We start from the raw sequence: 27,311 nt of genomic DNA on the forward strand, positions 1-27,311 counted from the left end.
AGCTAAATTTTTAACTATACACCTCGCTGTCTCTCTATAATCTTTTTCCCAATATATTGTACAACATAAAATAATAATTTAAAAAAAGTTATTTAAAAAATAATTCTATTAACGTTTACTGAAATAATACATAAGGCCTGTTCTTTTTAACTGAACTTCTTGCACGGTCCATCTCTCTTCTTTTTACGTTGGAGAGAAAAAAAGAAAAGATGAACCGTGCAAGAAGTTCAGCTAAAAAGAACAGGCCTACTATATTAGTTAATCACTGATTAGATAATTGAAATTAGATAATCACTGATTATATCAACAAGTAATATTTGACTGTTTTTTTTAACATAAATAGAATTACTAGCTTAACTAGCTTTCTGTTTGACATATTAGAAAGAAAAGATTGAATCAGAAACAATGAATTATATATTTAGAAATTTTGCCATAATTCTGCGGCTTGAATTAATTGTCAATTAATTGAATTAATCGTAAAGTTAATTATCTGAGTTTAATTAAAGTCGCCTTGTAAAACGTGATTCAATAAAAGAAAATTATATCATTATGCCTAAATTACACCGCGTGTTATTTGATTTCAAATAATCGTCGGACGCAGTCGTAAAATAAAATTACGAGGTTCGTGCGGAAAAAATGCGTCTTCTTACTCATACAAAAAAAAAAGCCTCAGCCATTGACCTGTCATCAGACACGCGAACGATCTGAAACGATGAACACATAATATGACATATATAATTAACGCGAGGAAGAGCTGTCGCTAATAATAAAACAGCTCGGCCAGATGCGAAAGCATCTGCTGCTATAATCTCGGTGCGCTTAACGGTTATTAATAAAAAGCGCGCGTTATCTCTCGGCCAGTAACATACGTTCAGTGCTTATCAACACACTATGTGCTACTATGTGCGTACGTGTGAGAGTAGGTACACACGTACGCACGCTGTGCCTACAAAGAGACTTTACGGATGAAATCTTGCGGTCTTTTCTTAATTATTTCAAAAAACAATACTCGAATGTGACGCAAGGGCAAGATTTGATAATATAGGTTGAAGATATTTCATATATTAATCTTTACTCGCGCAAATGCACAGAAGCTAAATGTTTTGTTTATATGCGTAACGCACATGCGTGAAACCAAAGTACTTTTGCTGCTTCTTCTTCTAATTATTATTATTATTGTATTAGCGCAATTGTATTCAGGTTCTCTCTTTTACTGTCCTTTCTATTATTTCTGCTATTTCTTGTTATTTACTCAGATTAAGAGGATGTTTCTTCTATATCCTATTTCTCTCGTTCTATTTAAAAACTGTACAAGTGTTGGGCCAAGATAAAGATGCTGAGTATAGTAAATCACGTTAAATCCTCTCTAAAACCAATGTGGTTGTTAAATAACCTGTGGTCGAAAGAGAGTAGCGATTTTAGGACATCCCGTATATATAGAATGCGCGGGCTTGCAGTTGCTGCCGTAGATAAATATTATTGCAAGTCCCGAGCGCTCCGAACCACTTGATAGTATAAATACATCGCGTCAAAGGTGGAGGCAGAGGGAAAACGCGCACGCATTGAATTGTCGAATACGCAAAGTGAAACGGAGTGCCTATTCGCTGCGCGTTTCCCTTGCGGTGCTTACATTACTCGTCCAAATTTTGCAGGGAAAAACACACGCGAGACCTTAAAACGCTCTTCTCGGAAAAACGATAAAACGGATGATTTGCATCCCGTCATTTCGTCACTTCCAATCGCTCTACAACTGATTGTGCGTGCGACATTTGTCATTCTGCGCGTGCACGAAAAGTGCAAAGCACTGGAAGAGAGCAACGTAACAGGAAAAGTGAAGTAAAGTGGACAATATAAAGACTGTGTTTGACAAACAGTATAACGCAAACTTCGGAGAAGAAATGGATAAATGTTAGAAACGGTCCGTCCCTTTTCCTTGTACCATCCGTTTGTATTGTTGTATATATACGAGATGCATTATATATAAATTATCCAAATAAATTTCTACTTTCTAAAAAAAAAAAAGGTCCTTCGACTCTTCTATTCTCCACAATATAAGTATTCAAAATATAAAAAAAGAATAATAAAAGATATTCTAAACGTATAGTTAATCATTTACAGAGCTTACATTTTAACACGATGGATTTGATCTTCAAGTATGTCGTATATGGATAGTTGGAATTTTGAGTTAGATGTACTTTGCATTAGGTGGAAATCGCCTTTAGTTGCTGAGATATTTGTAAATCATTTCGAACTACTGTAACAAGATCCACACACGCCGCCCTTTATGTACTTCGTATATAAAACAAAGTTTAAAAACCTGACCCAGTTACTCAGGATTCTATGTTTTCCATGTACCTGTATGTCACAGCAAATATATTCAAAATGTATAAAGGAAATAATGAAAAATAATCTAAATGTACAGTTAATCATTTATCATAGAGCTTACATTTTAACAATGGCATTAGGCCCGTTCGTTTTAGCTGAACTTCTTGCACGGTCTACCTTTTCTCCTTTTCTCTCCAACATGAAAAGAAAGAAAGAAAAGATAAACCGTGCAAGAAGTTCAGTTAAAACAAACAGGCCTTTTGATTTTCAAGTATATCGTACGGATATTTTGAAATTTTGAACTAGATACACTTTGCATTAGGTAGAAATCGCCTTTAGTTGCTGAGATATTTATAAATCATTTCGAAGTACTGTAGCAAGATCCACACACGCCGCCCTTTACTTCGTATATAAAACAAAGTTTAAAAGCCTGACCCAATTACTCAGCATTCTATGTTTTCTCTGTATACAAAAGTTCGCGTGGGAAATACGGAAAGCAATAAGTTTACCCACGTGAGTCCGTCCCACGTGAGTCTTCACCGTCAGGTGAAAAATTGCGTCATCTCAAAGTGACACGTTTCCAGAAACCAGAAATGACCGGGGCTTAATTTAAGATGCAGCTGACTCAGAATTCCATTCCGCACAATGCGTCCCAAGATCAAGGTCAAGGTCGAGATTTAACGTTCTCTATAAATAGCTGGTAAAAATCCTAGAGATAAAAGGCGGCGGGGCCTCTATAGGCGGTGTCTCGCGGTATCTCGCGCGAGTCGCGTCTGTAACATCGTTGGAAGAGCGCGCCGGGCGAAAGAGCGCGAGCAATAAACAACGAGCAGTGGCGTGCAACGCAACGGCGGCGGCGGGTCGCGCGCGGCGATTACGCAACGCCGTGTAATTTCAGTGCGCGAAATCCAAGCGGTCGTCGGGATTCGGCCGCTGAGAAATTTCGCAAGTGCCAAACGGCGCGCGCGCGGGGGGCGCGTCTTGGCGTTCGACCTTGGCACCGACAATTCCGCGAGTATCATCATCATTCTTACTTCTCGTGGATTTGTGCGCGCTGAATAATTCAACGAGCGCGGCAACGCTAGCACACCGCACCGGCTCGACTAACGAAGTGCCGTACGCAATTCTCACTTAACTCGACAAGATTAATAATATTCATTATGGAGTTCACGTTGAATTGGAGAAGTCGGGAAGAAGACCTAAAAATTTAATATTTTGTTAGAAAATGAGCTGCACGCGAAATCTTGCAAGGGTGATCTCGATCAAGCTCCAATTAATCAAATTAGCGATTAATTTGAACCAGCAAAATTGCTCACAGCAAAATTTCTGGCTATATAATTCGCTGCTCCTGATTTATAATCTTCCTTCTATGTGTTGAGCAACAACAAACAAATTCTATGCTAACAAAATAGTACAGGTATCACTTGGTAAATTATTCGCCGATTAAGTTAATCGGAGCTTGGTCGAAGTTGCTCAGAATGTATATTCAGATGTTAGAATTCATATAGATACGAATAATGTCATGAACACATTAACGCATAAAGTTACACGCATATCGGGGCATACTCGCGTGCTTCCTACCTAAACGTTCTCGCGCATCATGATTGTCGGCTATATTTAAACCAACAGTTTAAACACCTCGAAGCAGCTGAAGGCTCATATTTTCATTATATTTTAATTTTATACATATCTATGTTTGACGGATAACAACACTGATATAAAAAACAATAATTGGAAAAAAAATAAGTTTCTACGAACAATCAAGCATCGCCGTACGCGAACACGCGAAGACGGGAAGCACATGTCTCGAATATATGTCAAATATGCGTGCAAGTCCGTGACATTTGTACTCCGTGTGTATATACTTCGAAGTTCTTCGTATCGCTAAAGAATTTAAAAAGAAAATTGCGGAGAATTTAAATCGTGTATATACGTCATGATCCATATGTGATGTATAGAACAGATCCCTTCTCGCTTATCAATAATCCACCTTGTTACGCGTACGACCACGTACATTAATCGTGTCCGGTGCGCTTGCACTCTCAGCGAACAATTTCCCCGCAGCGGCCAAGAAAACTTCGTTTACGTAGGTAATTTGCATAGTTCAATAGCTTATTGCTCGCGAAGAACGGTAAAACCCGGCGAGAGCCGTCGAGGTGTCCTTGCGGCCGCGGTCGCACTGGATAGTCATTAACACACGTTGTACACGAGACTGCCCGGTTGCGATTAATGCGAGATCGGCCGATTAATCCGCAAAGTAACGCAGCTTCACGCAATCCGAACACCAATGACGGAATAAAATTCCCATTTCTTTGGCGCGGGTTGTTAGGGAGACAGCGCAAAACGTTCAATGACATTTTTTACCTTGCGATAAGATGCAAGGTTGGTCGAGGTGTCCGAGCAAACGTAAGTTTGCCTGAATCCGTAGTTGGATTAATGACTGGTGATTACGGTGGCGAAACAAATTTATTGACAATGTTTCACATGCGACAATCATCTTCTCGTTTTTCTAACGGTGTGTATAGAATCGTCCTGTTGAGAGCAATAAATATCGTTTATATCTGATCTTAAAGCACAGCAAATACTCTCGGCATATCGATATAGATTTATAAATTCTTTGTTCCACGAATAAAAGTCAGAATTTTCAATTCTAGCGTTTTGTTCCCAAATCACAATTTATCCACTGTAATGTTTAATTGCGGGGCTAAATATTTTGCTATTGAAATTCCACGTTTGGTTTCCTACATACGAATTTTTTTTCCTGTTAGAAGAAAATCTGACAGATATTTAATGACTCACGTGTCTCCGTTAATGCGATACGCACTTTTATCCGTCTATCTCGCATCCATTCGACGAATGGGGTACGTAAAGGTGAAAGAATTCATCCGCGGAAATTGTGACGCGTGATATCTTTTACATCCGGTGTATGAAAGTGCTGAATGGCTATTACCAAAGCGTCAAGAGCGTGAAACGACTCGTCAACGTTGCAGCAACAGCCCTATCGTTCCTCTCCTCATCTCTCGTTGTACCTATAAACGAAAGTCCCTGAAACGAAAACTGCCTACTTCCGAGCAATAAAGACCAGTGCCGTAATCATCGTGATTTAACGACATTGACTCGACCACCGTGCGGGAAGTCATCGTGTATACGTAAAATAAATGTTTTCATATCAAATCTCCTGATCTCCGAAAGAAACACTGGTAATCTTCGTCACGTGATTTCAAGGCGGGGAATGCAGTTTCCGTAGTGCCTCTATATGTATGTGTTGCGCGTGGCACTCTTTCGACGTTGAAACGAGACCTGTTCTCCATTGTAGCTACAATTATACCTTCCGCTCTTAAAAAATTAATATATAAACATTGGAGAGAAAATGAAGAAGATCTGCGAGACGCAAAAGGTTCAGCTACACGAAGAACTGATATTGCTACGAAGCAAATTCTCCCATTGGATATCTCGCGTGCGTCTCATTGTCAGAGATTACTGTCGAAAGAAAAACAAACCTGTCAACTATATTAAAGCCGATCGTACGATCTTTCGGATACGCGCGTGCGAAACCATCGTCGGTGCCAATTAACGCTCATTTGACGTCGATGTTTTAAATTCAAACGGAATCACAGCGTCCTAATTCCCAACGTAATTTGCAGTATTTCGGACGTATCGTAGAACCCCTCTCTATCTCGAATCCCCCTTCATTCTGGAACAGCTGTTCCCCTGTCAAGTGGAAGTCTCCTCTTGCGTCTCGCTCCCCCGCTCCTACGCGTTTGCCACGTGACCGCGTGGCTGTATGCGTAGAGCGAGGAAACGAGACAGCGAGAGACAGAGAGCGAGCGATGACATTTTCGTTTCACGCACGTTTCGTTAGGATAAAAGCTTGAGGATTAAGAGTCGAGTTCCAGGATAGCGGGGCAGCTCGGGGTCCAAATGATTCTAGAATATTCTACTGTAAAAGAGAGAAAATGGTCATCATAACAGAATCGTTTGAGTTAAATTTAAGTTCTGTTAATATATGTATGTCTAGTCGGATTTACGTTATATTTAGTTACATTTGTTCTTAGCTAAATTTAGTTTTGTTCGTATATGTATATGTATATAGAATATTCTCTTACTATAAAGCACAATAAGCTTCCTAGGCTGCAATGCAGTGCATAGGCTTTGGACCACTCCTTGTCTATTATTATTATTATTATTACAGTATATCCTCAATTTTTCAAAAAAGGGAGCGATTACCCTGCATATCCTGTATACTCATTTAAATGCTGAAAATAAAAAAAGTGCAGTTGAAACAAGCAAACCCGAGCACGTGCGTACTCTTGCTCGAAATAAAATAAACGTAGCAGTCATCTTCTTCTTATAAAAAGAAAAGTCACAAGATCAAAAGGTGTAACAAAGGACAAATGTGTCCCTTGTAGGAAGAGCAAGATGATGCAACCAAAACGTACGAGTAACACAACTGATACAAATGATATAAAGATGAAACGAGTATATGGTTTTCGAAAAAACAGAGTCGAGACATTTTTTTCTTACAGTGAAATTCAACATCCAACGGGAGTATTCGATCTCTAATTGTCCCCAAAAAGGTCGAAAGAAAAAAGAATCTTCATGGACCTGAAACGTACTCCGATATTCATTACAAAAAAATATCTCAATCATTCTGACGCCATGTACACGCGTACTTCACAAAAAAAAGGTCACCAGTGTAGAAAGTGTAGTTGAGAAGATAATATATATCTCCCGTACCGTCGCTTTAATAACATTTCTGGCTCCGAAGGAAGTTTAGATCGCTTTGCCCGATAAAAAGTCGACTGATTTTCACGAACCCACTTAACGCACTTGGCAGGATCGTTGCGTCATTAATCGCTGTGAAGCGATCCCGAAATATGAAAAGTGCAAGCCGAGACGAATGGATCTCCAGGGGCGATCGACCCCGGCGAACGTTCAACCGATCCTTCTCTCTATATCGTGTCCACCTAACCCGGATTATGATGAGATTCGTAGTTGCCTCAGCAACGATCGCGCCCTTTCCGCGACTCGCTCTCCGGACCATCTCCAGAACACCCTACGAAGTAGTACGAAGTACGCGTGTGTTGCACTTGAAACGCGAGAAGTGCAGAGAATCACGGCCGAGAGAGGCGAGCGGACGCGACGGCCCCACAGCCGTATACAATTCGCAGTAATGCGTTAAACGACGCTCCGGCGTATAATCGGTACACCCCGCCGACGATAACTCACCGCCGCGCCGGTCTGGGTACATATGTACGCGCAGCGATATATCTCGGCGGAGCCGCCGGGCCTACCTCGACAAGCACGACGAAACGCCAGCAGGGAGGTCCGATCCTCGCGTCGAAGCGTGGCATACAAGCTAGGGAACGGTGGCAGACGAGCCGCCGGCGCGGCACGGATCAGCCAGCGGTGCGCGCCCGCCAACGAGAAGCCGATGCCGCTTGTCAAGCGTCGTCCGTCGTCGTCGTCACTCCGAGAACCGCTCCGAACGTCGTCGTCGCGAGATATCGCGCACGGCACGTTTCTCACTTCGCGCGATGATACACCCTGCGACGGCGGCGGGGTCCGCGCGCGTCGTCCGCCCGCCCGCCTCGCGCGCGTACGTAACAGTTGAACACTTTCACTACGCCTGTCGGGGCGGATTCGATCGTCGACGTCAGTCGACGTCGCGGGGCACCAACACCCACCACAACTTTGACCGCGAGATGCTGGGCTTTGTACAACGCTACGACAATTGACTCTGCTCGATCGCTCGTTCGCGCGCGCGCGCGCATCTGCACGTCGGTGTTTACTTTGCGCTACTGTGATTGCTACTGATCGCTGATCCTCGATGCGCGCTTACCCTCTCGAGATCGCGAATCGTCTCGCGCGTGTACGTACTACCGCCGTCGCGGAAACCAACGACCGACGACGCAGCTCGGTCTCTTTCTCTCTCTTTCTTTCTTTCGCGCACAATCGCGACGCGTATGTATGTACATACGTCCGCGCATCACGCGCGTACAAGGGCCACTGCGCGCCGACGGCGGCGGCCGCGCCGCCGGCCGCGCCTCGCGGCGCGCGGCTGTACTAACGCGCGTCACGAAGTGATCGATAGATAAACGGCGTCAACTGCGTGCGTCAAATCCGTAATGCGAATATTATACAAGTTAAAGCATCGATGTATGTATGTAGGAGTGTATGCGTGCACTACACGATCCGACGTTACGTCAGACAAAAAAGGGAATAAGATTTTAAAAGGGAAAAAGATTAAATATATTAACACGTTTTTATATATATTTTTATAAAAATATTGATTGCCCTACATATATTTTGAGCTGTATGAAATCTGAATACATTTAAATATTTAATAAGACCCGGATAGCCGGATGGATATATCTGTCGAGAATAGATTTTAAAAGTTGCAAATTTGGTCGATAGAATGCCAATAGAAATGCAATAGAATCTGTTAAAGAATATAATGGCAGATTGACTGCAGAGCAGAATCTGTTGTTTCATTACCAATTTAAATGATGTATTCCATTTTAAACGTTTACGAAATGACAGATTCTGTTCGGTTTTTATCGATGAGCTGTCGTCAGATTATAATATCGTTAGATTCTGCTAGTAAAACACAATTTAATGCGGACACAGATGATATCTCGGATCTGTTGATGCGATATCTGAGCAAATCCGCTGCCAATCTGTCATCATATTGTGGACAGTTCGATTGCTTAATTACTGCAATGGGAATCTTGCCCGGATCAGAGTAGATAATAATGCATTTTTGATGATGCGAGTGTTGAACGAAAATTTCCTAATTATATAATTACTAAATAAATCAAATTAACTATGCAAATAATAAACTAAAATCTAAATAATAAAATTCTATTTATTCTTTCCGATTTTATCCTGATTTACTGAAGCTTGTACCAAAATTTGAAAAAATACTAAAACTTTAATAACACTTTATAAGCATAAATTATAGGGCCGATATCACAGTCTCCGATTAAACTCACTCTTCGTCTCTTTCTAGGGGGATGACAGTTAGAAAGAGATGCAGAGTGAGTTTAATCGGAGGATCACGTTAATCAAAGACTGTGATATCGGCCCTTAGACTTACATACTGTAATTATAAAATGTTAATTAATGTCAAGATTAAATCCCCGCGGGTTTCGCGCTGCTAACTTCAAACCGTTGTCCACTGCTACTCCGCCGATACACGTGTTTTATTGTTCTTTATATATCTACACTGGACTGCACTAAAATTAAATTTCCTTCCTCGCTAACAGGCTAAACTTCAAATCACACATATATCTATTATTTCGCTAAGTGCAGCGAGTGTACACCAGTAAACCAGTTCAGTTGTAAATAACAGACTTACGATCGACGCGTGCAGTCGGATATTTCTCGTGTTCTTCGGACGATCCGACCCTACCGAATTCGCCTCTGATACTCCGATGTTCGCCACGCGCGCGTTAAAATCCCGCGTGCCGCTCGTACTACCTGCACGATCTCGCCTGCTCCTTTTCAGGTACACAACACACACCTACGTTTCTCCAGTCTCCACAAATGCGAGTACGCCACTTGTCGTTGCTCCGTTGCTGCACGCGCGGATCTATGCGCACCTGACAGGAACCATCGTTTCCTCATAAGTTCTTTGTCATTCGCCGCGTCATCATCGTTGCACATCGATCGTTAAATCGACGTATCCCGGTTAGACAGTTTGGCGATTTCGCGATTTTTTTTCGGTGAACGACGATTTCGCGACGATACAGAGGAATCGTCGCGGCTCCACGAGCTCTCCGTCGTCCGTCGGTCAAATTCGTGCTGGCGCGTCGCTGGACCTAACCTCAACCTCAACGGCACCCGCCGTCGTGTGACTCGTGACTTGGCCTTTGTCAGTGTCGCTTTTTATTTTTCTTTTCGTTACGAGGTAATCTTGGCGCGAGACAATTCGTCGTCAGTTTATTCCAGTGACGGAGGTATCGTGCGTATGAGAAGGAGCGCGTTGTTCACGCATAACCTATAACCCCCATGCGAAGCCACCACCGAGATCGCTGGTGCGAATGATATTTGGGTGAACAGTGAAAGAGAAAGAGAAGGAAACGGTAGATTTCGATCGTGTCGCGTCCCACGCGAAGTCACGTCGTCGACGATGACGTCGTTTTATCAGAGCGACGAGAACTCCTTTGCGGAGAGTTGTGACTGCAAGTAAGAATACTCTGTCGCTTTAATAGCGTTGATTTATTGACCAAGCAACCGTACGCTACCCGAGCCTGAGAGTGGTAACGTAAATTGTACAATACACACTGGGGCTACATGCGCCTTTATTATACATTCTTTTTTCTCCCCATATCACTTGCAATGAATCCACAAGATTCTTCTTGCTTTTCTGTGAATTGTGTCACAATTGCTGGAAGTTTCGCCCTGTTACAGGGAAAATAAAAGAAAGTAATTATTTTGAAGAAAATTATTACACTTGAGCGAAACTGATTTCGACATGTAGTTTTGCAGTTAGATATTCACCAGTGACATTTATATTTTGCCCCATTTAATTGAAGTGGTTGAAGTTAATGTTTACTTTTTGACTTACTTTTAAATGTAATGTGCAGGGTATGTTTTAAAACTATTAGATATTTTTGCTATGGTTCATTCTTTTCTTTAAGGAAATTCTTTTCTTTTTTTCTTTATGGAAGATGTAAAAGTATGTTCAAATGGTTCCTCAAGAATTAATATTTGGAGAAAACAATTACTTAACAAATTAAATTAGAAATATATATATATATATATATACAAAACATACAAAAATATTACTATTTTTAGTTAAAATTGTTCTTTAGTGGTATTTTATTACGACTCATTCCCATTTCTACCAATGTAGATTAACTTTAATCTTGATTTAACTCACTTTCTATCTTTTTCTAACTTTTAGAGAACTAGGAAAAGATGACAGGTAAGTTAAACCAAGATAAAAATTATTGATAGAAATGGACATCATTCATTTATTATTAATCAGCTGTTATCTTACTGAAATGAGAAATGAGAAAGATTAATATCCATTTCTATCAATGCAGGTTAACTTTAATTAATCTTGGTTTAACTTTTTTTTATTCTATCCTAGTTCTTAGAGAACTAGAAGAAGGTAAAAACAAAATAAAATAAACCGAGATTAAAGTTAATCTACATTGGTAGAAATGAACACAAATGTGCTACATTTTTATTTTGCACTTGGTCTACTAAAACAAGAATGCAGATCGAAGGAAAAAATGATTTGAACAAAGAGAATATTTTCTCTCGACGATTTAACAAAGCAGATACTATGTAACTTTATAATCCATGTAATAGTTTGTATTTATATAATATTGTGTCGTATTCATACATATTTAATATATTTTTTTATACTTTAATACTTTTATTCAATATATTATTTCATCTTTGATATTATTAATATTTTATTAAATATTTTGTAACGTTTCAAGAATTATTTTACAATTTTGTTTTAGTTAGAAAATTTTCAGCATTGTTGGTGTACAAATTAATGTATCCCTAAAGTCACTATTTGTATTTCTCTTATGTCTAGAAATAATATTTCCGAATCCATGACTTCGATGAGCAATAGCAATATGTCGACTCATAAACGTGTGGAAAAGCGATACGATGATATAATAAAATCACAAAATGACGACCGATTGTACAGAGGCTTAGTACTTGCTAATAAAATGAAAGTACTTTTGATAAGCGATCCAACAACTGACAAGAGTGCTGTTGCAATGGACGTTAATACTGGTAATCATATTATTATTATCACTATTTTATTTATACTTGATGGTTCTAGCAGTTCTTATCAGAATTTTCTTATAAACTCACATTGTACGTATATTATAAATTATAACAAAAAAAAAAAATATATATATATATAAAGATAAATGACCTTCATCGAATAAGACATATTTATTAATAATACGTATATATTCCAACTTTTTACTGCGCGCCGATCACAGCCGGACTTGAAACGCAGCTATCGTTGGAACATTAGGGAGAGGGAAGGGTTTTAATGTTCCAACGATAGCTGCGTTTCAAGTCCGGCGCGCAGTAAAAAGTTGGAATATATATGTATTATTAATAATACATATATACGGAAAAATTAATATTGAGCTGCCTAAGATCTAAGCTTAGACCGAAAACTCGATCTCATTCGATTGTGTATCATAGCGGTCTTGTTTACTCTTATTATAAATGACCTTTTTATCTAATATATTTAATATCTTTTAACGTGCTAACATCTGAATCTTTGTGATTTGACCTGCGACTTTTGCTTAATAACTTCATATATTTTTCTATATAAATTCAATATTTTAATGTGTTGTTTAGGTGTTCTCCTCTTCTGAGTTATTCTATACTATTAATATTTATATTTATAATTTCTCTTGGACAAATTTAGTCATATTTTGTGATTATTATATATAAGGATTTATATGTTTTTATTAATGATTGTTAAATTATCAATTTTTAAATTAATTAATTAGAGATAAAATATGTTACAGGTTATATGTGCGATCCAGATGATCTACCTGGATTAGCGCACTTCTGCGAGCACATGTTATTCTTGGGAACAAAGAAATATCCTCTGCAGAATGCTTACAATATATATCTGTCGCAAAATGGCGGTGCGAGCAATGCATCTACACACTTAGATCACACTACCTATTACTTTGATATAACTCCGGGGAAACTAGAAGGCGCTTTAGATCGCTTTGCGCAGTTTTTTATAGCGCCTCTCTTTACGGAGAACTTGACTGAGCTGGAGCTAAATGCCATAAATTCAGAACACGAGAAAAATTTGGCGAATGACACTTGGCGATTTGATCAATTAGATAAATCGTCTGCAAGCCCAGATCATCCATATTCAAAATTCGGCACAGGCAATAGAGAAACATTAGACATAATACCGAAGCAAAAGAACATTAATGTTAGAAATAGGCTACTGGAGTTTCATGAAAAGTATTATTCTGCAAATATTATGTCGCTGTGTGTTCTTGGCAAAGGTATGATAATTTACAAGTTCTTGATTAGACCTCTTCTTAGAACATTTGAATGTTATTTATACTGTTGTAAAATATGTCTGAAAATATTTAATTTTTGGGATATGAATTGAATGATGATTAATGAAATAACTTTAATGAATAAAAATGCTCTGTTTAGAGAGTTTAGATGAGCTCGAAAACATGGTAGTGGATCTCTTTTGTGAAGTACGAAACAAGGAAATTGAAGTTCCAACATGGCCTGAACATCCATTCAAGGATGAACATTTTCGCACTATATGGTACATTGTTCCGATAAAGGATACAAGAAATTTAGACCTTTCGTTTCCTATACCTGACATGCAGCAACATTATCGGTCGTCGGTAATATATTTTTCTTTTCATTTTGACACTTTATACGAATATTAGTTATTCTTTTTAAATATAATTATATGTATTACTTCTTATAATATGTGCGTACGTGTGTCCGTGCGTGTATGGTCGCAGGCGCGGGTGTGGACGAGGGTGCGAATAAGGATGCATGCGTGTTTGTGTGCGTTTGTGCTGCTGTATTTGTGGATGCAATTGTATCTTAAAATTTTATATACATATAAAGAGTTGCGAGAATTATAAAAATATCCTTATAAAATTCTTAATTATTAATATTATACATAATTGTAATTATTATATTACACATGATTATACATAATTATGTAATATTGTTTATGTAGCCTGCGCATTACGTTTCTCATTTACTTGGACACGAAGGAGAGGGTTCATTATTATCGGCTTTAAAGGCCAGGGGTTGGTGTAACTCCCTGATATCTGGAAGACGCTTAGGCGCCAGAGGTTTCAGTTTCTTCAGTGTTGTTGTAGATCTAACCGAAGAAGGTATTAAGCATATCGAAGATATTGTTCAACTAATGTTTCAGTATATCAATATGCTGAAGTTGAAAGGCCCGATCGAATGGATTTACGATGTAATTAATAAAATAAAATACAATCTTACGTAGAATGCTTGGCAGATTGTAGGATTGCAATTTGCCGGACACTTTATATTTTAATATTCTGTGTTACGTATGGAGTTATATGATTTTGCATTTGCAGGAATACAGAGATATTGCGAACATGAATTTCCGTTTTAAGGAAAAATCTTCGCCTCGTAATTATGTGAGTTCTATGGTCCAAGCGATACAGGAATATCCCATGAACGATGTTTTGTGTGCGGAACATGTTTTCACTGAGTGGCGACCTGACTTAATCGAGCAGATAATGGAATATCTGACACCGAAAAATATCAGGATTCACGTGGTCGCAAAAGCGTATGAAAGTATAGCCAATGAAACCGAAAGTTGGTACGGCACTAAATATAAGAAAGAGAAAATATCCAAGAAAATGCTGGACATGTGGCACCTCGCTGGCTATAGCACGGATCTAAAGTTGCCTCCTAAGAATGAATTTATAGCGACCACGTTTGATATCAAGCCACAAACTAAGGTAATTAAAATTATCATTTTTCGCAATATTGATCCCCGAGTATTACTTTGTGATATTCGAAGTAGAATCTTCATGAAGCTGAAACCATGTGTTTTTAGAATCGAATAAATTCTGTCTTATATATATAATATATTATTTTTATATTTTTATATAATAATAATTATTATATATTAAAATGCTTTTTGAATATATTTTTGCACTAACTGTATAAAATTATATGCCGGTGTTTAAGGATTATTAATTTACTTAAGACAAAGCCGAGAAAAATTGTGATATAAGAAAGATAAAAATGTTTTAGACTTTTGGTTTTTTTGCTCTTAGAGAACTTTTGCTCTATTGTACTGCCGATTTTTATCGAATTCTGTATTTGTATGTTATACATACTAACAGATGAAATTTTACAGGTAGAAAAATTTCCTATTATTTTGGAGGATACATCGTTTGTAAGACTTTGGTATAAAAAAGACGATGAATTTCTTGTACCGAGAGCGAGGATGATCTTCGATTTCGTTAGGTATGTGATAAGTTATTGTAAGAGATACATCGTGAATTGAAGTAATAGCTGCAATTTTTTCTTTTGTAATAGAAAAATAATTTCTCATAATTATATACAACGTTTGTTTTGTCTATTATTTATAGTCCGTACGCCTATATGGATCCTCTTAGTTGCAACTTGACTCATATGTTTGTTCAGTTATTTCGTGACTCTCTTAATGAGTATGCATATGCTGCTGATTTAGCTGGTTTACAATGGGAACTTACTAATTCGAAATATGGAATAACAGTGAGTATATACATATGTATATAATAACAGTAATAAAATATTATATATTATTTAAATAGATTTAGGCGATATGTAGATAAGTTATTATTCAATCTGTCACTAATATTAGTAATGTTTAAAATAAATTCTATTTTGTATACGTAAAATATTTGTTATTCACAAATTATATTTTATTTCTCATTTATAACTATTAATATTAATAAATATGCCTAATTCTATTTCTGTAATGTTTATATATGTATAAGCATTAATTTAATGTTTCATAAGAAAAGCATTCATAAATCAAGAGAAAGACTAATTATTTTCTTAGCTTGCTATAGGTGGTTACGATGATAAACAACGTGTGCTGTTAGAAAAAATCATGGACCGAATGATAAATTTTAAGATTGATCCGAAGAGATTTGAAATCCTAAAGGAAAATGTATGTATAACAAATCAATCTCTTTAATTTAGTTAAGCAGCGTATTTATATAGATATATGATTTACAGTATATCAGGTGCTTGAAAAATTTCGCTGCTGAACAACCTTATCAACATGCAGCGTATTATCTTGTAGTCTTGTTGGCAGAGCAAGTTTGGCTCAAGGATGAATTATTGGAATCTACTACTTGTAAGTGTGTAAGAAAACTAATATTTTTTGTTAAAAATTATTTTCTTTTCCTTTTTGAAAATTCTTTTTTAGTATGATTATTGTACTTATTAATAATATATATAAAATTTCTGTGATATATAGATCTAAATGTTGATAGACTCCAACAATTTATACCACAGCTTCTCAGTAAAGTGCATGTGGAATGCTTAATACATGGTAACGTAACTATAACGGAAGCTACAGATGTTCTAAAACTAATTGAATCTAAGTTGACAACTGCAGTGCCTAACATAGTACCCTTGTTACAAAGGCATTTATTATTGTATCGTGAAATTAAGCTAGATGATGGTAAGCGCATGACAAATCGTGCTTATAATAATTTGAAAAAATTAATATATTTAAAGAATTTTAATTTATATTAAGGGACATAGTTTTGATATAAAGAAAATTAATATAAAGAATTTTATTATTTTTCTAATGGTTTTATATTGATACTAGGATTATTAGGAAAGTAAAAAAAAATATGAAAATAAAAACTAAATTTATTTCAATCTTTATAGAAAACAGATATTTAGAAATTTAAAGAATATAAAATTTTGATATAAAAATATTTATATGGAAATATAATAAATTATTTGTTGTTAATGTCATTTTATCTGCAATAAAATTTGTTTCAGAAATTGAATACTAGCTTTTAATGAGTTATTTTTTATGATATATTATGTAATAGTATTGTATAATGATATATAATTATTGTAGGTTCCCACTTTCTATTTGAAGCGGAAAATAAGTTGCATAAAAGTTCTTGTGCAATGGTGTACCATCCAACTGGTTTACAATCAACGGAATCGAATATGCTTTTAGAACTTTTAGCACAAATTATTGCAGAACCTTGCTTCAATACGTTAAGAACTAAAGAGCAATTAGGTTATATAGTATTTAGCGGTATACGTAAAACGAGTGGAGCGCAAGGTTTGCGAATTATAGTACAAAGTGACAAACATCCGCAATATGTCGAAAAACGAATCGATTCATTTCTGGATTCTATGTTGGTAAGTATAATAGGATCTTGTATAACAATATATGTTAATACATTGATTAATTTAACCATATGGTCCTTTATTTAAATTTCTCACATAATATCCTATGTCATCAAATAAATATAACAGTCCACATGTACAATGTAATAATAACATGAAGCTGTTTCTATTAAAGAATCACTAATATCACTATAATTATATTTCAGGAACATATATCTACTATGCCAGAAGACCAATTTGAGGAACACAAGAAAGCTCTAGCTGCATTACGTCTGGAGAAACCCAAAATGTTAAGTGCACGATGCACTTTATATTGGAATGAGATTGTAAGCCAACAATATAACTTCGATCGTGAAAATATTGAAGTAGCTTACTTAAAGACGATAACACAGCAGCAATTACTTAATTTTTATAAGGTAACTACTTTTTTTTTTAATACAGAATATATTATTCAAACCGAAAAGAAAAGACAAATAGAAAATATAGAATATGATTTTTTGTATGACGTATAAGTTTCGTGAAAAATGACTGATGGTTGAAAAAATAATAAATTTAATTTATGTCCCCTAGGAAAATATACATAGCAAAGCTCGACATAAACTGTCAGTACATGTGATATCCACGGAATCATCAACAGAAAAGAATTGGGTTAATCACACAACCGAAGAAATAGCCGATTCATCGAGCGAAGAAGCCGTTAAGAAAATCGACGATATCATGTCATTTAAAAATAGTCAAGCTTTATATCCTTTATTAAAACCGTTCAAAAAATATTTTCTCAGAAAGGGCATACGCTGTTCTAAGTTATAAAAAAAATTAATAAGATAATAGTGAATTAAATGTATACATTTGTTTATATATTTAATTATATAAAATTGACGCATAATTTTTTAGAAATTAATAAATTACTTATTAATATTTATAATTAATATTTGCAAAATCTTGATATATGCTTACACGCTCTTATAATTATAAAAAAAATGTGATGATAGTGAATGAATTTGTTTTAATGCATAATTACTATTCATTTAAATAAAATAACGCATTACTTTATATAGTAATTAATAAATTATTTATTATCGTAACTAATTTTTGTACAATCTAGCGTGCATTGAATTTACAAATCGTGACATAAATATTTATACAGTTTATTATTAAAAGAGAATTATATTATTCAATCTTATAATTATTATGCTATCAAAATTTTGTAAATTTTATTTGTGTAATTAACATGATCAAGAATTTTCTTTTATGATTGTATATATTCAAATCAGAAAGATTCAAGTATAAAAGATTTATATAATTATCACAGTGACAGTATTTTGCATATCTATTATTTATATGTTATTATTTATTTATATAATTGAATAAATAAACTCGGGTGTTGCACAAAAATAAAAATTTATGTGTAAGTTATGTCTTCATATAAATTACGTAATATGAATCTTCAGAAAAAAAATATGAAAGAATCCTGAAGAAAAATGCGATTCGAGAGTCATCTTTGCATAATACGAAACATGTTCATTGTATTATGGATGTCCATACTGTAGATGTAACAAACTTTTTTTTTAAAGATCACGTTAGAAAGCTAAGAGTACATTTAGCAAAAAACCATAATATATTTAACACACATATTTATGAAAATTTAACAGAAAAACGAGCTTAAGGGGGGAGTCTCGTGTAACACGCTAAAAGTAAGGTAACTTTTGGAATTTTTTTGTTTGAAGAATCCATGCGACGGATCTTTTTCAAACTTTTAGGGTATTTTATTATACATTTCAAAAGATAAAAAAATTTTTTTTGTTAAAAAATAATAGTTGTGTTAGGAACTATGGTTACGAGGCCGCGGTCTCGTCGCCGGAGTTGTAAATTGGCGGGCGTTATAGCGCCTGTTGTACTTGCCTGAAATAAAAATATAAAAAAAATTCTTATTTTCTATAAAATTACGTCGTCGATGAACCTAAAAAAGAAGGTAAAAGTGCAAAATTAAGGAAATGGCGGGACTTAAAAAAAACGAAAATTTGTTGTCAAAATTGCAACTTTTTTTTAAGTCCCACCGTTTCCTTAATTTTGCACTTTTACCTTCTTTTTTAGGTTCATCGACGACGTAATTTTATAGAGAATAAGAAAATTTTTTTTATTTTTGTTTCAGGTGAGTACATTAGCTGCTATAACGCCCGCCGATTTACAACTCCGGCGACGAGACCGCGACTTCGTAACCTCCATAGTTCCTAACAAAACTATTATTTTTTAACAAAAAAAATTTTTTATCTCTTAAAATGTATAATAAAATACCCTAAAAGTTTGAGAAAAATCTGTCGCATTGATTGTAAAAAAAAAAAGTTACCTTACTTTTTAGCGTGTTACAAGAGACTCCCGCCGTTTCTTAATGATACCGTGTATAAGTAAAGGAGTATGTAGAAAATGTAATATGAGTATTTCTTGCATAATGGTGCAATTCCATTATTGGTTTGCAATCAACAGAGTCGAACATACTCTTAGCGCACTTAACACAATTTATTTCAATAATAAATTGAAATTTAATGTAAAACATCTGAAAGTTCATTTATTATTGAAAATTATTTTTACAATTAGATATATTAAATTCGCTGCTACATAATATGTACGTGAACTGAGCATTTTAATGTAATATTACATAAATTAACTTATTGTATAAAACACGCATCTCTTGAATTGTACTTTTTCTTCATAATCTTTTCATATTTTTGTCTAAAGGTCCATCTACATCTATCGTAATGTTAATCGTAACGCTCGTCATAACAGCTCTACTTGGCTCCTGATATTATGTTTCGCCATTTGCTGTTGTGCGACACAACTTATACATATTGCGATTTTATATATACACACAATATTTACGATAGCCTCTTTCCTTATGACCACGATAGCTTATGATTAAAGCGTTACGATAAATGTAGATGGAGCTTAATAAACGAATGCTACATACTCTATACGTAGATATAATTGACATAAATTTTTGTTCCTCCTTATTTCTATGCAATACGTAGTATATGTATATATATATATATATATATATATATATATATATATATTTATATATGCTCTATATAAACTAATAATAACATATAAATAGTAAGTATGCATGATAATATCACAGTAATAACTAAATAAACCTTTCATATTTGAAACTTTCGTTATTTTTTTTACAAATAGCATGTTCGTTATGTATAAATTAAATATAAACGCTATTCTACGAATTATATAATTATATTAGATATTACAAATTAAACGATATGTATGAAGATAAGATAAATTGAATACAATTTAAGAATATTCCTTTATTAGGATCCAATTGTGAGAGATTTCCATTAATATCCGCAATGTAATCTTCCTCAGTCCTATTACTCATGTCCGAGCGTGGTGACTTCTCTTCATATACATGTGTTGCGCACGTAGATTACACACATTATATATGCAATGTAAAGTATTCAGATATTAAATGTTTTTAATAAATTTTTTTTGTAATCAAACGCTTTCAGTTTCGTTTTTCGTTGATATTTTTAATTTTTAGAAATAAATTGCAATAAATAAAAAAAAATTTTAATTGTCCTGTCTTCATCAGTCATCACAAATATTCAGTTTCAGAACCTGAAAGAATATTATTTTTATATCAGATCGGTGAAAAATTTTGCACGCCTATCTTTTACTCTTATTAATAATTACTTATTTAAGAAAAAAAACGATACATAAAATAAACAAAATAAACTTTTAACTCTTCGTTTTTTTACACCCTCGGAGTGTATACGTGGGTCACGTTCAACGCTATTTTTCTCTACCTTGTATTTTTTTTAATCTAAAAAAAATTCACGAAACATCTGTCTACATGGGTTGATCTGTAGTTGACGATTTCATAGTCATTTCGATAAACATCATTTATTTAATATTTTCTGGCAGGCTTCTAAGTTTTACAGTTACGAGCAGATATCATTTTGGCTCGGACGCCATAGACTCACGTATACAGATGGAAGGTTAATTGATAACACAATTCTTGGACAAATGATTTTGAATAGAACAATAATAATTAGTTCACTATGTAATATTTATATACTGAATAGTAGAAATAAGGCAGGAAGCATATTGGAGGGATAAAGGGATAAAAGAGAAGGACAAAGAACAATGAGCGAGAATGAAATGTGGAAATATTGGAAATAAAAGAGACACTATATGTGGAGAGGGAGAAATATGCGGTATATGAGATAGAAGAGGAGGTGTGAAGTACATGTAAAAATGTGAGGAAATGAGGGGATTAGTAAGGGAAGAAATTAAAGAATGGTTGGGTAAGTTATAGGGAAGGAAAGAGAATTGGGAATAGAGATTGAGGAAATCATGAGAGTGAGAGAGTGAGTGAGTGAGTGAGTGAGAGAGAGAGAGAGAGAGAGGAGAGAGAGAGAGAGAGAGAGAGGGGAGAGGGGGAGGGAGAAAGAGAGAATTAATGTTATAGAACGCGAATATGCACGAATGAGAAAATAGAGTATAAAAAAATGAAGTGTAAAAGATAGATATGCAAAGTATAAAGCGTTAAAAGAGAAAACACAAGTGCAATATTTAGAGAAATTTAAAGATTGTAAAATTGTGTCTAGAAACATGTGTAATGTATGGTGAATAAGTATTATTGTTATTATTATATATTTATTAGAGAGTACGTTGTAATAATTAATAATAACTCATTTACCTGAACTTTCTCTTCGCTTGCGTTTCTTATGATTTAAAACTTCCATCATTTTTGAATCTGCTTCATCTGTTTGTCGATTGTTCATTTTTATTGGTTTTAGTACAGAAGAAACAGTAGGATAAGAATTGGATACTTCTGTGTTTCTCGAATCTCGTGGCAATTTTTCTCGGACAGTAATAGTACTGATTTTTTTAATATTTACTACAAAATAAAGTGAAATAAGTTATAAAGAAAGTCCTTATACACTCAATAAAGGATATTATCTGAGATAAAAGATTTTAAATCGTTTTCCGTTAGAAATAACTTATTTTTTTATACATATTTCTATTAGAAATTTATTCAAGAAGCTTATTAACTTTTGTTTTACAATTAAATATGAGAAATGTAATATTACCATTTATCGACACAAACTACTTACTTATCTTATAAGGTTTCCGTTTTTTACCAGTTGCAAAAATACAAGATGTAGTACCCACTTCTTTGCGCACGATTCTGTATTTACTTTCACCGAATTTTATTGACTTCTTTTTTAATGTCAGTACTTGATCTTGCAAATTACATTGTATCACCTATTATAGAATAATTAAAAAATTAGATCTAAAAATAATATTTTTATTTCAAACTATTTTTTCTTTTCTATTATACAAGTTTGCTTTCTATTACACAAATCTGCTTTAAAAAACAAAATTAAATTTGTTGCATAATTATATGTTGCATCACATATTAATAGAAATTATTAAAATAATAATTAAATAAAGAGTAACAATTAAAGTTAACAGTTTGCATTAACAAAGATGCTTGCCATTTTATAGGATTTATAAAAAAAAATACCTTGCTTGGAACGTTCAAGATAAAAGCTTCTTCATCCTCAGAAAGATCGGCCAATGTAAAATTTGCTGGCATTGTTTTCACAAGTAATCCTTGATCTTCAACTAATTCTTGTAACTAAAAAGAAAATTAATCAATTAGTTTTCAAATATTGCAAATTAAAAATTTTATATTTTTTTAATAACAAAATTCACAACAAAAATAGTTGTGATTTAAATACATTAATTCCAAAACTTATTCGATCTTGTTATATGCAAGAAATATATTTCAATGTAGAAAGAAAAAGAAACATTTGATTTTTTAAATATTATTTTTTTAAACGTTTAAAATTTTGTTAAATGTAGAGATATGTATCAATATATAATAAGAAGAATTCTAATATCACATGTATAGAATTTTACTTACATTGCATGGTCTATACTCGTAAGAAATATTAAGATGTGTGTCTGAACAGAAATTGGTTGATGCTCGTACACTTGGCTCATGTTCAGATTTATGTCTTGTCCCAAACTCGGTCCTCACTATTTCTTCATTTGCATTACTTTTGGTATACATGTTCTTTTTATTTAATAAAGGAGATTGTTTGTGTCCTTCAACTTGAGTAACAGATTTTTCATTATTGCACGAAACATTACTTTCAGAAACTCTTAACTGAAAACTGTCATCTTTACTTCGATCATCATCATGTACATTTTCACAATATTGCTTTTCTTTGAGTAAATTTTTGTTTGCCGTAGATTGAATTAAATCATTATTTTCGTATGTACATTTTATTAACGATTTTGCTTTCTTCTTTATTCCTTCCTTCATATTTGTTGACCCTAATTTCGCTACTTCTGTAGGAACTATAGCCTTTTTGGGTATGTAAATGTTCTCGTTATGCGAAATGTCCGTTTGCTTGAAAGCGTGATTGGTTTCATCATTTCTGTCGTCTTCACTGCAACGACTTGTATCTGAAGTGTCGATATGCTTTCGCGAGGTTTTAGCTGTTACATATTCATTATCGCTCTCACTGGAATCGCTGCTCACAACTAAATTCAATCTCGCTTGCTGCTGAAGTCGCTTTTTGGTTTGAGGCGATACATAACTCACATTCATCTCTTCATTATCAGTTTCCATTGCTATTGGTGCATCAATTTCTTCCGCATTTATTGCTGCATCTTGCCAATTATCGGTATTTTGATTAATAACATCTGGACAATGTATTAATGTATTCTTTTTCATAGGAGTACATTTATTGGTGATGTCCGTATTAATATTAATATCATCAATTGTCTCAATATCACTCTTGACATCATTATCTTTCTTATTTATTATCTTATATTTTTTATGGAGAATTTCAGTATGCATAACTTTAGGTAATATTTGCTGCTTTTGTACATCATGTGTATTTTCTAGGTTCATGTAAATTTTGTCTTCCTGATTTATTAAATGCGTCTTTGCGTCCTTATCAGTTTTATTTAATTGAGGGAAATTTTTTTCTTCTTTATCTTCGTCTGTTTGTCCTTTACCTTCGCCTAAAATGTTACTAAAATAAAATTTCACATATATACAGTGAATCAAAAAAGTATTTACACATTCATATACTGTATGTTATAAATTACTTATTGGACAATTTGTACTTATGTGTTATGCCTTCGAATAAAGTTATTGTAAGAAAACTGGGTGTGCAAATACTTTCTTGATTTACTGTATCTTTTACATAACATTTCTTAGGAAATAGCAGTTGCTGCTTTTGAATATCGTACGAATTTTCTAATTTCAAAAAATGTGTCTTACCTTCGCAATTAATTGAAGAAACCTCTGTATCCTTATCGACTTTATTTAATTCAAAGGATATTTCTTCTTCTTCAGAGGACTTCCTTATTTTTCTATGATCTTCGGTTTGTATATAATTGCAAGGTTCGGAATGAGCATTCTTCATACAATCTTGTTTAGGATATAGCAATTGTTGGTTTTGAATATTATTTGAATGTTCTGTTTTTGCAAAATGTTCATCTTCTTTATCTTCCTGATTTATATCTATGTTTATATCACTTTGAATTGTTTGGAAAGAATTTTTCATTTTTTCTTCTCTAGAAGGCTCCTTCTCTTTTTTGCTGATTTGGTCTATTAAAATGTCGTTGCTAAATTTCAAATGTGCATCCTTTTCAGCTTCCTTACAATCTTTTGCTGTTTCAATTACTTCGTCATTCTTCCTTAGTTCTGGAGAAATAGATATTTTCTCCGTGTTTTCTTCTATATTGCGACTTGTTGCAATCTTATTAGATCTTTTAATCTTGACAATTCTATCTTGTGAATCTTCATCAATTCCTGAATCTTTTTGGTGGTCCAATAATGAAGTATCCGGTGACAAATCATTTATCTTAGGCATATTAGGTCCTGTGTTTCTTAATGGCGTACTGTGTTGATCAAAACTTATGGTAGCTGGAAGTAATTGATCATTATTCAATCTATCTTCTAGACTTTTATGTGTTTCAATATCTTTCTTATTATTCGTAGAATCGATTTTCTCTAGTACCAATACCAAGTTCCTTTTAACATTTTTTAACAATTCTGATTTGTGATTCGCACACGTATTGTCATAATTCTTTGTGTTCATCGAGCTTCCATTACTTGTTAATTTGTTGCTATCGTTATCTTCTGATTGGACAAGAGTATTTGCTTTATTATCAAAATCATTGCTATTTTCTAAAGTTGATCGAGACAGAGACGGTTGACGATGTGAATCATGTGAATTAAATGTAGTATTCGATTCATTCATTGTCGCTTTTTGGTTTTTGTTATTCTGTACCTTTTTTCCACGTACAGATTTTGTCTTATTGGATATCGTATTATTTTTGGAACTTAATTTATTTTCCATTGCATTAGCGTCTTTATGATTCTGTCTCATGTGTTCATTTATATGTTTCATTATTCTAGATGTACTGTTTTGGGAACGGAGTCTTGGGGAAAGAGATTGCTTACTAGATTCAGCCATAAAATGACAATAATCATTATCCTTCAAAACCATTCCTTCATTATCCAAGATACTTGTACGCAAGGGCGGCGTGCTACTGCTTTTCTTTGTAACTTCTTGCCAGCCTACATCAATACATTTTTTAGTATACTTCACTTGCGGTGATTTTTTAGTTTGTACTCTTCTTTCTGTGCTCCTACCCCCGCTCTTCGCCTTGACGCTCGTCTTTTTATATCCTTTGCACTCTTCTTCGCTGGTAAAACTGTATCTCACAGAATTCTTGGCCACATATTTGGCCCGTTTCGACGGAGAGCTGTATATAATATCGTAGTCGACGTCGGTGAGGCTGCTGCTGTCGCCGGTGTCGGTGTCGTGTGCCAAATGTCGCAGGACACTGGTCTTCAATTCCGTATAGTGTCTGTAATCCTTCACGCCGCAATGTTTCCTTATTTCGGTGTTGAGCGCCTTCGTCCTCCTTCGTATCTTCCGCGACGGCCTGAATTTGTGTATCAGGGAGTTGTCGATCATTCTGTCAGCGACGGAGTTGTCCGTGATTTCCCACGCGACAGTCTCGTGGGAACACATGGCGGTGCACCACTTGAAAAAGCATTAAACGATAAATGGGTAAGGGCGTACAGACTTTCTCATCGGTTTGGAGGAAACTCGCTGATGTCGCGTGTCTTCGCGAGCAAAAAGGGCAATTGAATCGTCATTCGAAAGGTTGTAATAATTTATCATAGAAATATTTGAGGTTAGAAGGGCCATACTCGATCGTACACAAGCATGTGGAATCAAACCGTGATAACGGTTCTCAGTAACAACGCGAAATGACAATCCCGAGCGAGAAACGTTACAGCGTTGTTCTTCGCAGGAAAGGCAGACTCCGTGAGAGATAAGCCGTAGCTTCTAAATAAGGTTTATTTTCTCGAAAGATTAAAGAACGATCTTTTAACCTCAAAAACGGCACCTCTCGAGCACTCTCGACAATTCGTCACTCCGTTGGCAATCTCGAGTCTTTTTGATGTTCCATACAACTCTGAGATACATACGAAAAAAGGAAAAAAATCTCCTTGATCGAGAATATCTGCGTTACTTCACACGAAATACGAATAAATAGTGAAATTAACGAAACACGTAATTACGTCGTGCTGGCGGTCTCCCAAGCCGGCGAACAAACTGTTCTTTCTGAACTTCTTGCACCGTTGACTGTTTATTCTTTTCTCTTTTTCTCTCCAACGTGAAAAGAAGAGAGGAAGGATGAAGAGATGCAAGAGATTAATTAACGTATCTGTGTTATTAGAATTTTATTAATTGATTGCTATTTTTTTTAATTGAAGAAATTACTGCTAATTAGATTTATTAATTGATATATGAAAGAAAATTCGGGACAACGAATCACGCAGTTAGAAATTTGTTATAAATCTGACGGTTGAATTAATCGTCAATAAATTAAGTTAATCGGAGCTCGGCCAAAGTTGGCCAAAGTAGTTACTGTATCACGTTTATTGCTTCTGCTGGCGTTTAACTTGATTAATAAAATTCATTTTTATAGACGTATTGACGTATATAATAGAC

At 34.8% G+C, this 27,311-nt stretch overlaps 3 protein-coding genes across 11 annotated transcripts in view; 1 reads left to right on the plus strand and 2 right to left on the minus strand.

Annotated features, from left to right (window-relative positions):
• Window positions 1–9,822, minus strand: part of Sky (GTPase-activating protein skywalker) — a 27,701-nt gene extending 17,879 nt beyond the window's left edge. Inside the window, exons 1-3 of one of the 8 annotated variants that reach the window (XM_071785446.1) lie at window positions 7,620–8,382; window positions 5,150–5,354; window positions 4,690–4,857 (exon numbers count right to left, since the gene is read on the minus strand). The gene's annotated coding sequence lies outside the window, so the exon portion shown is untranslated. Of the gene's footprint in view, window positions 1–4,689; window positions 4,858–5,124; window positions 5,355–7,619; window positions 8,383–9,685 lie in introns of those variants that run through there. The other 7 variants (XM_071785437.1, XM_071785454.1, XM_071785464.1 and 4 more) reach the window with 7 other exon arrangements.
• LOC139817361 (insulin-degrading enzyme-like) lies at window positions 9,706–18,896 on the plus strand. Of its 2 annotated transcripts, none has more exons than XM_071785381.1 (14): window positions 9,706–9,835; window positions 11,885–12,090; window positions 12,849–13,349; window positions 13,507–13,709; window positions 14,057–14,305; window positions 14,433–14,822; window positions 15,227–15,336; window positions 15,462–15,606; window positions 15,917–16,027; window positions 16,096–16,216; window positions 16,340–16,546; window positions 16,958–17,250; window positions 17,445–17,654; window positions 17,809–18,896. In XM_071785381.1, exons 1-14 carry the CDS (start codon window positions 9,762–9,764, stop codon window positions 18,046–18,048), a joined length of 3,060 nt encoding a protein of 1,019 aa, XP_071641482.1. In that variant the 5' UTR covers window positions 9,706–9,761; the 3' UTR covers window positions 18,049–18,896. The 2 variants fall into 2 exon arrangements, with proteins under 2 accessions (XP_071641482.1, XP_071641491.1); XM_071785390.1 differs by lacking the exon at window positions 9,706–9,835 and adding an exon at window positions 9,861–10,515.
• A 355-nt stretch (window positions 18,897–19,251) lies between these two features.
• Window positions 19,252–26,922, minus strand: LOC139817355 (uncharacterized). Its single transcript, XM_071785367.1, has 7 exons — window positions 26,690–26,922; window positions 24,557–26,333; window positions 23,183–24,294; window positions 22,781–22,894; window positions 22,368–22,518; window positions 21,950–22,150; window positions 19,252–20,865 (listed from the first exon to the last, which is right to left on the minus strand). The coding sequence occupies exons 2-7, from the start codon at window positions 26,319–26,321 to the stop codon at window positions 20,843–20,845; spliced, it is 3,366 nt and encodes a 1,121-aa protein (XP_071641468.1). The 5' UTR covers window positions 26,322–26,333; window positions 26,690–26,922; the 3' UTR covers window positions 19,252–20,842.
• Between the last annotated feature and the right edge of the window lie 389 nt (window positions 26,923–27,311).

Source organism: Temnothorax longispinosus, chromosome 1 (assembly GCF_030848805.1).
Source record: "Temnothorax longispinosus isolate EJ_2023e chromosome 1, Tlon_JGU_v1, whole genome shotgun sequence".
Taxonomy (NCBI): Eukaryota; Metazoa; Arthropoda; class Insecta; order Hymenoptera; family Formicidae; genus Temnothorax; species Temnothorax longispinosus.

Excerpts from the sequence above, each read along its gene's own strand:
- LOC139817361 (XM_071785381.1), top strand. The coding sequence starts at position 9,762 with ATGTTCGCCACGCGCGCGTTAAAATCCCGCGTGCCGCTCGTACTACCT. Across the intron at positions 14,823-15,226 it reads ATATCAAGCCACAAACTAAG|GTAGAAAAATTTCCTATTAT; the intron begins GTAATTAAAATT and ends GAAATTTTACAG. Across the intron at positions 17,655-17,808 it reads AATTACTTAATTTTTATAAG|GAAAATATACATAGCAAAGC; the intron begins GTAACTACTTTT and ends TATGTCCCCTAG.
- LOC139817355 (XM_071785367.1), bottom strand. The coding sequence starts at position 26,321 with ATGTGTTCCCACGAGACTGTCGCGTGGGAAATCACGGACAACTCCGTC. Across the intron at positions 22,895-23,182 it reads ACGAGTATAGACCATGCAAT|TTACAAGAATTAGTTGAAGA; the intron begins GTAAGTAAAATT and ends TTTTCTTTTTAG. Across the intron at positions 20,866-21,949 it reads CAAGCGAAGAGAAAGTTCAG|GTTCTGAAACTGAATATTTG; the intron begins GTAAATGAGTTA and ends ATATTCTTTCAG.